This window comes from Coloeus monedula (assembly GCF_965178545.1).
Source record: "Coloeus monedula genome assembly, chromosome: 13".
Classification (NCBI taxonomy): Eukaryota; Metazoa; Chordata; class Aves; order Passeriformes; family Corvidae; genus Coloeus; species Coloeus monedula.
The window spans coordinates 10,140,504-10,154,194 of NC_138793.1; the positions used below are offsets into that span (position 1 = coordinate 10,140,504).

Here is a 13,691-nt window from a genome sequence, read left to right on the forward strand (position 1 = left end):
TAAAGTGGGAGTTCCAAATCTAACTAAATAAGTAAAGGACTGAGAGTGAGACTGCCTTAAGCAGTAAGTCTCGACAGTAAAAAGCACCATTATAGATGGCTGCATTGTAGTATTTACTTTTCAAAGTCCACACGTGTGATAGATTTTTCAAGTCTGCAGTACTGTGCACATATGTATCAAGAGACTAGAACAAACCTTGAAATTAAAAAAGGAAAAACATGTGCAAACAAATGACAGATGTGAAACTTTGTTATAACATGACAACACTAAACTTTTTCATACACTACTTTTATAACCCTTTAACATGTAGAAAGTTATACTAAGGAAATCCAATGATTTTAACTATTAGAAAACTTGCCTGATAGCTATTCTCTGTTCAAATCTGTACTTTTGTTTAACCCTGACTACTGTGGATTCTCATAATAAGGACTTCAAAGGCAAATGAGCTATCATGACTACTATAAATAAATACAAGAACAAGGGGAAAGAACAATCTTTCTGCCTACAGGTACTAGCATTGCCCACTGATGAAAAAAAAGAGTACGGACTTGCTACAGTGAAGCAATTATTAGGGGTACTGATATAAACCACTGTTTTTAATAAATGTGAATTACACCTTTCCTTGTATGCTCTGGCATACCAGCAGCCTCACTCATTTTTTTGAGACCACTGCTAATAAAAGATTGAACACAGCTGTATGGACAAGGTCTATGGCCTGGAATCTGGAGCTGCTGGTCAGCTGAAAGGAGTTTTCTGGGGAGGCTCTCGTTTTGTTTCTCAAGCTCATGAACTCTTTCTTGCCAATGCTCAATCCTTTCTTCCAGCTCCAGGCCTGACCCAGCCACTTGGGGCCGCCACCAACCTGTTCAGACTTTTTTTATCATTAACAAGCTGTATTAACTTGGTCATTCTGGGGAAAATAATAAAAAGATGAAAAAGAATGTGAAAAGTCAGCATAAAAAGCATTCTGTTGAAAGGAACATAATCACTGTGAAGACTTCAGCACAGAACCTGAATAATAAATTTCAGGTTTTGATATAACTATTACTGCCTGTGAAGAACTCTTTGAAGATAATTGAAACCACTGTGCAGCAATCTGCTTTATTGCACTGACAAATAACAGTTTCCTAAGGCTTATCATTTAAGGTTAGTAAAGGGAGGACACATATTTACTCCATATGGTGCTTAAATGTAATTTTTAACGCATGACCTTATATAGGAACCTCTGCATGCTGTTAAGTAAAGTTACAGGTTTGGGATGTGGTGGGGCAAACTATAAAAGCTACAACTCCACAGAACATTCAACTATTGAAAGAATGCTAATAATATGCAACATTCCAATGATATATAATTTCTAGTATTTTAGGATTTAAATATATATTTCATGTCTAAAGTAGCTAAAATATATAGGTGGAGATATTTAAGAAGGTACTTTGAAAAAAGAGACTTAACAGTTCTCATTACCATACTCAATTTTATACTTGGCAAGTAATACCAGTGTGCTTCAGAGAAGGAACGGTTAGCTGCAGAATATAATTAGATGCAGAGGGTATGGTTGTCATCTGTCTTTAAAAGGATACAAACTTTGCTTTTGGTATCTCAAGAGTTGTACCTTTGATTTTCCCTTAGTTTTGATAAACATTTGTAAGCTAGAACAAAAGGCAGAGAGGGCACATGGGGCTGACGTAACATGCACGAACAGAAAACATACCCAGCAGTGAATGCAAAAAACTTGGCATATAAAGAAAGACAAGGTGGCTTTGATGAGAGAGACAAGTTCAAGACTTTACAAAGTCGGTTGCACATCTTCAAGACCTGTATCTGGTTTACAGGAAATCTATTTTTGAAGGTCCAGAAAGAAAACTGAAAATAAGGACACACTTCATTTGTTTAAAGGGGCTTGTTTTATTTTTTGTATACTTGTGGACAGAAGCTTCTACTTAAAAGAACAAAAGTGAAACAAAAAAAAAAAATCCATAATAACTTCAGGATGTCACAGAATGTTACTTGTCTGTAAGCAGGTTTTTTGTTTACGTGGAGTTTTTTCAATGTTCTTCTACTGCAAATTCATTCCAAACTTCTAGTTAAAAGGGTTTTGGCAAGGAATGCTGGAAAAGAAATTTAGCTTGAGGAGTTAAGTTTTTTCACTGGCAAACACTGTATTTTTTATTTTCTGTGCCATAAAGTATTAATTCAGGTATTCCAATTTGGACATTCCATGTAATGCTATCTAAGTGGATGATGAGTTCATTTGGTAAGTCATCTAAGAGAAACACAGGAAATGCTGTTTAGAATAAGCAAACAATTCATGTGTTCCACCATCTTAGATTTGACAACAGCCTGACAAAAAAGATGGAAGTTATGTCATGCTGGTCAATTTGTTCCTGACTTACTGAATACTGAGTCAAAAGGAAAAAATGCTTTGGACTTAAAAAAATTATGAAATAGTCACATCTACAGAAACAATATTTTCAGTTGCCCATTTATGAATCTGTTAGCCACACCTTGCTTGGATGCAGTGTGATTTTATTAAGTACAGCACAGTGTGAGCACACAGTCATGGTGCTTTTGGATTAATTAGCCCTCCTGCAAAGCAGTAGCACCACAAACAGTTCTGCTGAGCCCCGACTGGTTTGCCAGCACAGCACGAAGTTTAATAATAAGTCTGAAGTTCCTTGGGTACATTAACAATCACAGAATCACAAAATCAATTAGGTTGGAAAAGACCTCTGTGATCATGAAGCCCAACCTTTGACTGAACACCACCTTGTCAAACAGACCATGGCACTGAGTGCCACGTGCAGTCTTTTCTTAAACGCCTTCCTGGGCAGTCCATTCCAAGGTTAATCGTCCTTTCCGTGAAGAAATTCCTCCTAATGTTCAACCTGAACCTTCCCCGGCTCAGCTTGAGACTAAAGGGTAGATGACAGTCAACTTCTTGACGGCCAGAGAAGCACAAAAATATGGGTGGAATCTTACTGTATAGACCATTTTGATTCTAGAATGAAATTCCTGATGAAACATTAAGCTTCTACAGCCTCTCCTACAGCTCCCAGAACACCTGCTGTACTCTGACAGCATAGCTCTGAATCCAAGGTACCAGCTCCAAAGTGACAGACAGTGTTGTGCCTCTCTATACGGAAATCTAATACAGTCCACCACAAAGACATACATACACAACCAGAAATTAAACCAAAAATTAATTCCAAAGAATGATTTTTGTTACTGCTTTAAAAAACGCTCAGAGAAATCAGCATTTTAAATTTGTTGATGTTTTAAAGGACAAAAATACTACTGTAAGCTAAAATAAAATTATTAACCCCATACCTTTTCATTTTCTCCTCTTGCTTATTTGCATGCTGCTTGAGTAAGACGTGATCACCATGTACATGAAGAAATCTGTCCTCCAGTTCTTCTTGACTGATTTGTTACATAGCTTGCTGAGCTTCTACATTCTGTGCAGTTGATGATTCTATCCAAACCAAGACAACTTTAAATTACTTTCAATGCATTCAACAACATGCAGTTCAAAGTCAAAACTCACTCTGAAATACTGAACCCCCCAACTTTTCAAGTAATTTTGTATCTTACACTTGTATGAGTCTGTCAATTTTTTTAGATTTATTGTCATTTTAATCACTTCCTTCTTCCTTCCTCTTACAGATTAAAAAAAAAAGCAATTAAAATTATACAGCAACCTGTTTACATACTAGACAACACAAAGGTAACAGTTTAGCAAGTAACCAGGTTCTGTCAAAGATACTATCTAAAAATAAGTAATACCAAAGAGATGCTTTCTAATCTGTTCCAAAGTTAACATAAACTCTCTTGAAGCTTGAAAAGATTAACTCGTAATTCTTTACATTTAGTCAGATACAAGACTAAGCCCAGTTGTTCCATTCTAATAGCAGCTGAGTAACATAGCAGAATTGCACAGTACTTTGGTTCCCATTTTGTTAAATGGATCTGTCCTTGTCCTCAATTCAGCAAAAAATTCCTCTTTCCTTTGGAAGGATGAATGTTATAGCTCAATGACATTTCCACTTTTTAGCATCTCACAGCAACTCCGCTGTTATAACAAGCAACTTGAACATAGAATGGGTCACAGCATCTTTCACAATTTAACCCAGATTTTGAATGGTATTTGAACTTAATTTTGTGAGTGGCAACATCAGAAACATTTTTAGAAAGAAACTAAAGCCACTGATCAAAGTCTGTAGCTGTAATAAATAGCAGCTGGTACAAACCTTGTAATCCTTCAATTCCAGCTGGAGTTAGACCTGTATGTCTCACAGGCAGGTCCCCCACAGTTAGATCAGCTGCAACAAGCATGGCTTATCTAGGGATAACCAAATTCAAATGAAATTCCTCTTCATCTTTTATTTAAACTGAGACTAGAATGAACAATACACCACATAAAATGAAGGAAAAAGTTGTGGCAGATTCACTGAAATGATAGACTTGTGAATGCTCCTATCTCAAATGGATTGCTCAGAGGACAATCTAAACTCTCAAGTTTAATTTTATGCCAGTTTTAATCCATCCACAAAATACACCTTTGTTGTACAATAGCTCCAATTGTATTTAATACATGTACAATCAGCTTTCTGAAGTTCTAATTCTGTTGTCTTCAGGAATCTTTGGGCTAAGGCATCCCCAAGTGGACATGGAAAGGGGACCTGTGGGTTTTGGTTTGGTTTTTTTTTTTTTTTTTTAGTTGGGGGTTTTTAAATTGTTTGTTCATTTTAAGGGAGGTAAAAGCTTAAGGCATCAACTGGTAGGTGAGTAACACCATCTTCCACGTTTTTAATGGAATTCTTTGAAACAGGTGCTAGGGGTTATGAAGTCATTCCAGTGTTGCCCGGCATTCTCTTAGTCTTCTTTCTATCATTGTCATATAAGCAATTACTTTTTAAGATAGAGACTCTCCTATGAATGATTCTCATAAATCTGAACACGATTCTATCTTGAAGCAACAGAAAGCTTAGCTACATGACATAGTGAGATTAGGAAAGTATTAATGTGAAAAAGTACTACATTTGTTTTGGTGTAATACATGAACATACTTGTTAACAACTGCTGTTTCTTTCTTGTCTTCTGGTGCAGAAAATTACATGTTGGTCACAAAGTCAAGTAATGCTGAAACAGTAAGAGGAGAGACATGAAGTCCCCCGAAAACCATTGTTAAACTCTTTGGGTGATATAAATCCTTAGTCAATACAAAAACATCTAGGAAAGCATTAGGAAATCAACAGTGATACTACTAGAGCCTTATATCAGAGGGCAGAAGCGACACAGTATGATCAGCAGACATCCCATGAAATATCTGTTAATTCGATCATAATCAAATTGCTGCCTAAGCTATCTCTTTCTTCCATCATAAATAAGTCTCCTTATGGCTTTGTCCTAAAGAAACAAAAGGGATTTAATGGAAATTTAGTTTCCAGCAAGTCAGCCTTGCTTTTAATCTTTTGGTTTTTTCATCACTAAAATTTATGATAAAATATTATTTCCAGACTTCACTGTTTATAAATAAACAGGAACACATTTTTCTTCCATGTGGAACAAATGTTTCCTTGTCATGACCATTGAAATGAACTGATCCCCACTTGCAGACTTGCAATATGGTTGCAGTTTCAAGCTGTCAGTGACAGAAACAGAAAATACTACTCTGTGAGGCTGATGTCCACACCACGCAGCCAATGGCACAACTGGTAACCAATGACAAATACACATGAACTGGAATCCAGCTCCTCAGCATCCTTGGCTCTTTTTGCATTACTTTTACAAAATCCTGAAAACTTTTTTGTAATTTGTTAAATTAGCTCTATCTGCAGTCATTGGCTTCACTCAGGTCTAGGTTCATCATTGTGGTTACTGTTATATGTCCCTCTACCAGCATGGCTACAGCAACTGAGATCAAAGGGAAATAGAAACATTTTACCTCTAGAGAATCATCTAAATTTGGTTCACAATGGTAGCAAGGAGAAGATGCCACGATTATATGTCTTTCTAGAATGTGATTGTCCTTGCTTTCACAAATCAAAAATGACAGGGGCTTTTTTTGGGCAAGTTTCAAGAGACATCAAGAGCTAAACAAGTATTTTATCAGCACGACTCCACAATGATTGTGATCTATCAAAATCAGGCTTTAGAAACTCTAGCATAGTAACAGGCACAGACAAAAATTACTGGTTTCCACTATTTGCTACTTGCTAAAGAAACTTTGCTATGGATATATCTACCTATTATCTTCAGTATGAGAGGAATCTACTCATTCAAAAACAGAGACAAAACAACACATGCTTGTCACTCAAATAAACAAACAAAAAACTCTTGTCAGCAGTAATCCATTACTGACTGCAACAAAACCACAAAAACACTTAAGCTATAAGCAAAATACCATAGCAGAGATGCACACAAAGCCAGTGTTTACTGGCAACATGACAAGACTTGAAGTGACAAAATAAAGCAACTTTAAATCTAAAGTGTCCTGAAAACTTAGAAGGTGAAATTTTCAAAACAAAGAGGAAGAATTGTTTCAATTCCATTACAAAGTGACAGAAATTAAGCACTCAGCTATCTTTTCTGTCCTGGACCACAGAAAAAGAAAATAAAAAACCCAACCATATTAATTCGTTTTATTAGATACAGTGGTTTTGGATAGAAATAGTACAAACATGCCTCCTGGTTTTAAGGAGGCCAAATAAAATTACAGATTTAGAATTTGGCTTGGCAACTTATTTGCCTGATTAGTTACATACCTATGTCTTTAATAATCACTAATAACCACCATTTATGCTGCTGCTTTGAGAGAGGACGCTTCAAACATCAAAGCATGTGCTACATATGCTACAGTTCCTCTTTGAATATTATCTCAGTGTCAATCACAAACACTTAAACAAAATTACTTTTCCTTGCAGTCCAGTTCCAGCGTTATTTCTAAAAGCATGAGATTTCTCCACAGCATTCCATATTACTTTTGAAAGCATTTCCAAAGTGATTACATCTGACAGAATTGTACAGCAACACTGCTACAAAAGTGATGGTACTTAAGAGTGAAGGATTTCCTAAAAGAAAGCATAACAAAGGAAGAGAGATATAAATTTGTATTTGCATCTGGACAGGTCCACATGGCATCCTCAACCTCAAAAACTTAAGACCAGGTTTTATTCCCAAGAAAGGATACCCTACAATCACTTCAGCACATACTGCTCCTCAAAAATAAGACAAAAGAACTTAATATACAAATAGAGGAATATTCTGTGTATCTCTGGGATTAACCTGTAAGAACTTCAAGTTAGGTATAAGGAAGAATTTTCAATATAGTTACTGAAGTTAAAGAAACTGTAACTCTGTTTTACACTTCACTACTTACAAAAGTGGTTCTGTCACCACCTGTATCTGAAAATTTACTACAAAAAACCTGCACACGACTTTGTACTGTTATACAAGGCCAGACAGTAACGAGACTAATACTTTAGGTTCAGACTCTTATATAACTCACAGAAGTGTACTTTTGTACCAATATCATTCAAAAGTAGCAAAATTGAATGGTGATTACATGATTTTTTTAGAAGTTCTCAGCCAGTGGGGCTAGAAGGGACTTCCAGTGAAGGGATTTGTAGTGAAATCATAAAAATTACAACTTAATTGTTTCAACATGGATTTTGAATTTGAGTCTCAGACATGGCCAAGACGATCCTTTTGTTACAAAATCCTACTCCTCTGGTAGAGGGAATTTAGAAAAGGAGGTGTGAGGGACCACCCACCTATTTTAGCTTATCACAACGTTCTCCCTCTATTGAGTCCTTAAAAGATAAACGTTTGCACTTTATTGGGCTTGTAACCTAAAATAATCTCATTTATTACTTGAAGAAATATAAACACATATCATCTTTCAAATATCATCTATTGCAGCGCTGTGTGTTTTGGGATGTGGACAGGAAAAAAAAAAAAAGAGAAAACATGGAAGATACTAGGAGACAGGATCACAACATCCTGCTGTTGCCTGAGGGAAGAAACATCTCTCAGACCTGTAAGTCCTACTTTAACACAGAAAAATCGAAACAACCTTCAACGTATTTTACAAGCGCTTCTCAAATTTTGATTGAGCCGCGCCAGTTCGGGCGGTGACTGACAGGGCTGGAAGGGGCAGGGTCGCAGGGAAGGCAGAGTTTGCCTCACGAAGGAACGCCTACAGTGCTCCCGCCCTCGGGCACAGGGGCTCAGCTCCCGCTTCAGCCCAGCAGCCTTTCCAGGTACAAAACACAGGCCTACAGGGCTACTTTTAACCAAACGCTGAGGCTCCCAGCCTTTTCCCATGGGCACCGAGCGAGGAGCCTCTCGAGTCTGGAACCGCCACCGTCAGCGCGGGAGCCGCCAGCCCCGCTCCTCGCCTCCCCAGCCGGGGACCGCCCGCTCCAGGACACGGCGCCACAGCCCCGGGCAGCTCCAGCGCCCCCGTCCTCCCCGCGCCGTGCCAAGAGGAGGAGAAGCTCCCTCCATACTCACAGCCCCCGCCAGCCCCAAGCTCCTCTCAGCGCTCCGTTAGCAACTGCCGCTGTTGCCAACCGGCCCCTTCCCCTTCCGGGCCGCCCTGGGCCTGCCGGGACTTGGAGTTCGGGGCGGGGCCGCGCACTGTCCGCGGACCCGCGGGCCGGCAGCTACAGGCGGGAGCTGCGCGGGGCGTCTGCGGTGCCTGGGGCGCTGCTCCGCTCCGGGCGGACGGCTAAGGTGGCACCATGAAGAGGAGAGCAGGGGAGCGGGAGAAAGAACTGAAGGTACCTTCCGTTTGCTTCCTGCTCCCCGCAGCCCCAAGGAGTGTGCCCGTGGCTAGCCCTCTCTCCGCCGCTCGTGGGGCTGTGTGGGGCAGAGCTCACCGGAGCTCTGGTAGCTCCAGTGCTGGAGCCCCGAGCGAGGGGACTCCGAGGCCGCCGTGAAGTTCACTGTGAGACGAAGGAGCCCCGGCCCCGAGCTCGGCGCCGCGGTCACAGAGCCGGGGGTGCCGGGGCGGCAGCTCCGCACGGCCGCGTGTGCCCAGCACCGCCCCGCGCCCCCAGGGGCTCCGCCGGGGCTGCCCGGGCAGGGGGGTCTGCTTACCCTGGAAATGTCGGATCGCCCCTCCCTCGAATGAGGGGCACCTTGTACGGCGTTAACAGGAGCTAGTGGTAAAGGCGTGTGCCATCTGGGCAAGATACTTCAATTTAAAAGAGAGTTCTGTGGTATATGAAAAAAGTTATGCAAGGACTGTATGTTTGCTTTTGTCGAAACATCATTTCACTAAATGATGCACTGTGTAATTGCGCCTTAATTTTTAAATTTAGAAGTACTCAACACTAAGTCTGATCTAAATAAACATTTTAAAGTCTTTTATAAGGCCCGAACTTTATAATGTTTCTTTTCTTGTTCATGTGTTTAGATGCAATGCTGTTACATGCTTACATTGAAGATGTTATTTCACTGTCTGTGGAAGCAAACAGGAGTGCTGAATGTTTACTGTTTCAGTGCCTTTGAAGGGCTTGTTTTACTACATTGTACAATATTTGACTTCAGCTCTTGATGGCTGTTGTACTTCTACTGATTTTGTTTACAAAATAGTAGTACTGAGAAGCAGTAAGTGACTTGTTTGAAAGCATAGTGCTGATATTAGTGGTGTTAATGAAAGGAAGGCTAATTCCATTATAAATTTAGAAAATGCCTTTGAAAATGGTGATCTCATACACCTGAACAGGGAACATGCTGGTTTTGGTATTACTATTAATTTACTATTCAGTATTAAAAGTTATTTCACTGCAGAGGCAGGGAAAAGGTCTGATGTAAGTTTGCAACTAAGTATTTTACTAGAAAAATTTAGACCCTCTTTGCACTAGTAAGTTTCATAACAACTCCTTAAGGACTACCCGGTCATTTTGTAATTAGTCTTTCTGCTATCCCAAGTTGCTGAAAGACAGCAATTTCAGTGTTACATTTGTATTCTGCCCTTTCCGTATATGTCAAAACATATGCAGATGTCCCATCCAGTATAAATACCTTGCAAAAAAAACCTCAACCCATACTTTTTTAGCCTGTATATTTGTGCTGTCCATCCAAGGGCCTTTGTCTTTTCAATGGGTCTTGCATGTATTGGCATTAGGAGATAATGATAAGATAATCACTCAAGGATATGTGTGAGGCGGTAAAGGCCTGGTGCTGTGAACTACATTGGCAAAGGCTGTAGCAGGAAAGGCGCTTGAAGAGGTGTCAAGAGCAATGTATGAGAAAAGCTTGAGGTAAAGAACAAGAGTACTGCTATAGACACGACTAGATGTTGTGGGTGCACACAGGGAGAAGGATGAAAAATAACAAGAGATTCTTACAGAGAATTTAAAGGTGTCACTACTCATAGAATGCCCTAGGGGGATGTGGTAAGTTGGGCACTACTTGAGAGAAGCCGAGTGTATTGGAAGTGAAGCAAAATGAACCTGTAGAACGTCTTAGAATAATGGCTTCCAAAGGAGAAAGCAGCAGTGGGAAAAGGGGGGATATGCTAGAAGGAACATGTGCTTTTTTTTCCCCATGGAAGCATCCTCATGCTGATTATTTTCTACAGCTTAATTGGAGATGTAATCTCTGGGCTCCTGTCAATGTTCCAAGTCACCCTTCAGTCCATAGGCTTAGGCATTCTTAGCTTATGTTGCTCACCTGAGAAATGCTGAAAACAAAGGAACAGTGTCTTTATTGTAGTAGTTCTGCCAAGACTTCAATTTAGGTACTGATTAAAATATTCTTTAGGAAACCAAATCTTAGTGAGGTTAACCCAACCTCTTCTGGAGAGTAAGATTTATGAGGCCTACTACTGAGAGGGAAGTGGTTGGGTAGAGAAGCTGGTTTGGATTATGTGTCTCCTGGCAATGTCTCTTGTTTTCCAGAATTAAATCCTGAATAAAAGTTCTTGTTTTGCTATAATTGTATACAGTTAAATGCTGTCTATCAGAATCCCACTGATTGGCCTTTGCTTTGTAATTATGTAGTATGTTTCTTATATGTGATAAGCTGTTCTCTGGCTCAAATTTTCTTGTATATAGCAAGTTTTGATTTATGCTTGTATAGAAGAACATTTCTGTTCCAAGTACATGTGGTAGAAGTTCTGTAGAGTGCAGTGCTGTCAAACAGCAATTTCCAGTTTGCAGATCACTCAGTTGGGTTGAGTAAGATTAAATGTGTAGAAGAAATAAAATTATTTGTGCTAGTATTTGGTATTCCAAGCCCAACAGGAGGAGGATGCAAATTCATTCCTGGGAAGAGGGTCTGAAAAAAGTAGGAAAACCATAGCCAGAAGTTACCTACTCATCTGTTCTGAACACTATGTTGGGCATGCTGATGTCCTGTAGAATATTTCTCTGAGTCTTAAGTGGACAGGAAAACACAACTATTTTGAAGTTTCTAAAGACACCACTGAAGCTGTTGTAAGCCATCAGCTTCTCTGGTTTTCCCCATAGCAAATACTACTTCTGAACATAAAACCAGAGCTGTTAGAGTAGATACTGCTCATTAGCTGAAAAGGCATTTTTATGAAACAGCGTGTTGGGGGTTTGTTCATGCTTGTTTGTTTTAGCTTAGAATTCAGTTTTAATTAATACAGTTTATAATTATTTTGATTATTTTTTTCTTCACACTCTTGGTCAGAGTCACTTCTCTTTCACTGGGTGTAGAAATGTACCATGTAAAGTAAAATCAAACAAATCTCCTATTTGGTGATCTAAGTAGGCTATTTCCTCCTTTTAGACTTGGGAAGAAAGCTTTCTGCTTTTAGGATGTTTATTATCTTGATTGATATCCACAGGTGAGTTTAGTGTAAGACTTTGTTGTCAAGACTTACTTACTCAAAGTGGATTTTTTAAAGTAAATTTCAGTATGACAGAGGCCAAGTTCTGGTTATTTCCTTTGTATGCTTCCTCTTGCCACTCTTTGCATATTAACACCTTGTGTCATCACCATGTGAAAGAGAAGATACTCAGCTAGTCTGGAGTATTACTTTCTTTTAAAGTAAAGGTATTGCCTTGATAGGTCTTCAGAATAGACCACTAAGCCCAGTTCACAAATACCTTATGTAGCTGTTTATGCTAATTCACACTACTGTGAATACTGACTGCAGAGAATGTATTCCACAGACACTACTGTTACGTTTGTACAGCTCCCAGCACAGCTGGGACCCCAATCCAATAAAGTTATTGCTGTACAAATAATAAATGCATCAATGTGCACATATCTGAATATTCACAAGGGCTTTTACAAAGATATTCATATGCAGTATCACATTTGTGAGACATGTTGGACAAAGTGGCAAGGAAATACAAAGCTTTAAATAACACAAAGCTTTGTATGTATTTTATTTACAAGGAGAAAAAGGGAATATACAGTGTTTTGGCTGAGATATCATTGAAAGTCTTATTTCCTGCATCATCCTCATTTTTTCTGCCTGCAAAAGAATACATCTTTGCAAGGTAAATGACGTTGCTTCAGCATATTAATGCCCAAGGAAAATTAGGCAAGTATTCTCAGAGCACTTCAAAGCATGATTAAGGGTTTGATTTTAGAATTAATGCTGAAGGATGTTGCCCATACCATACAATGAAGTTTAAAAACTTTAACACTGTTGCTGTGGTTTGTTCTAGTATTACATGGATTTATTGTTTCCAGTTATTGTTCTACCTCTTAAGATTAAAAACATTATTAGAAAGACCCAAACAAAACAAATTTTTCTAATTGACAGATTAGATTATTCTAGAAGTTATATTTAGGAAAATTAATGAAACAGCTTAGATGCAGTTAAATAAGCTTCTTGTCATGTCATATTTCTGCTTAGGTAAACGGTGTGCAAGTTTTAGCAGAATCAGCAACCAATATGCCAGTAGCAATTTTTGTGGTAATCACATTATTGGACCTTCCCATTATTAATGAGACAATAATTAAGAAATAGTGTTGATAGTCACATAACACATGATTTGTATATTGGAAATGGTCAGGTAGAAGCCTTGCATATGCAGAATAAAATACAAGAAAGAGTGAGTGGCAAATGTTTCTTGCTTTTAAATTCATCACATTCCTGCTGTTTAAATTGCCTCAGCTGCTAATGCTGGAACCATTACAGTAATGGACTTGGCAAATGAAGGAGAACCAAGACATACACACTTTATTACTGGAGGGGTAATTTTCTCTTCATCTGTAATAGCAGCAGTGCCTAGTATTGATCAGACCATCAAGATACTAATCCTCTGTAAAATTACTTGTTATAACTGAAAATGTGTTAATCCAAATCAGTCTGTGTCCTGACTTTCTACTTACTATTGAATACAGACTATTAGATGGTTTATTTTTTGTGATTTAAAGCCTTTACATCGATAAGAGTCGGAGCTTCCTTTGCAAGAGCCTGTGCTTAATCTTAGCTATGGCCCAGGGTTGTCTTTTTGTTTTAACTAGAACATCACCCACTTAATTAAGAAGTGCATGTCTATCTTTCTGCTCGAAATTATATTGGTACTTTAGGCTCTGCAGATTTATTAAATGTGTTGTTTTACATTCAGTCACTTGTTTTTGCTGTAAATAAGAACAGATCTATGCTTCACGTATTGAAATCTACAAAGATCTTGGAGCTAAGGATGTGAGGAGAATGGCTGCTCGAAGCACAAATTTGGGTTTTGTGGATTGTG

General features: G+C 38.8%; 1 protein-coding gene across 1 annotated transcript in view; it reads left to right on the top strand.

The window, feature by feature from the left end:
* The first annotated feature begins 8,648 nt into the window (after positions 1-8,648).
* Positions 8,649-13,691, top strand: part of FTO (FTO alpha-ketoglutarate dependent dioxygenase) — a 228,318-nt gene continuing 223,275 nt past the window's right edge. The window contains exon 1 of the mRNA XM_082290062.1: positions 8,649-8,783. Coding sequence (XP_082146188.1) covers positions 8,745-8,783 — 39 coding nt within the window. The 5' untranslated portion in view covers positions 8,649-8,744. The remainder of the gene's footprint in view (positions 8,784-13,691) is intronic.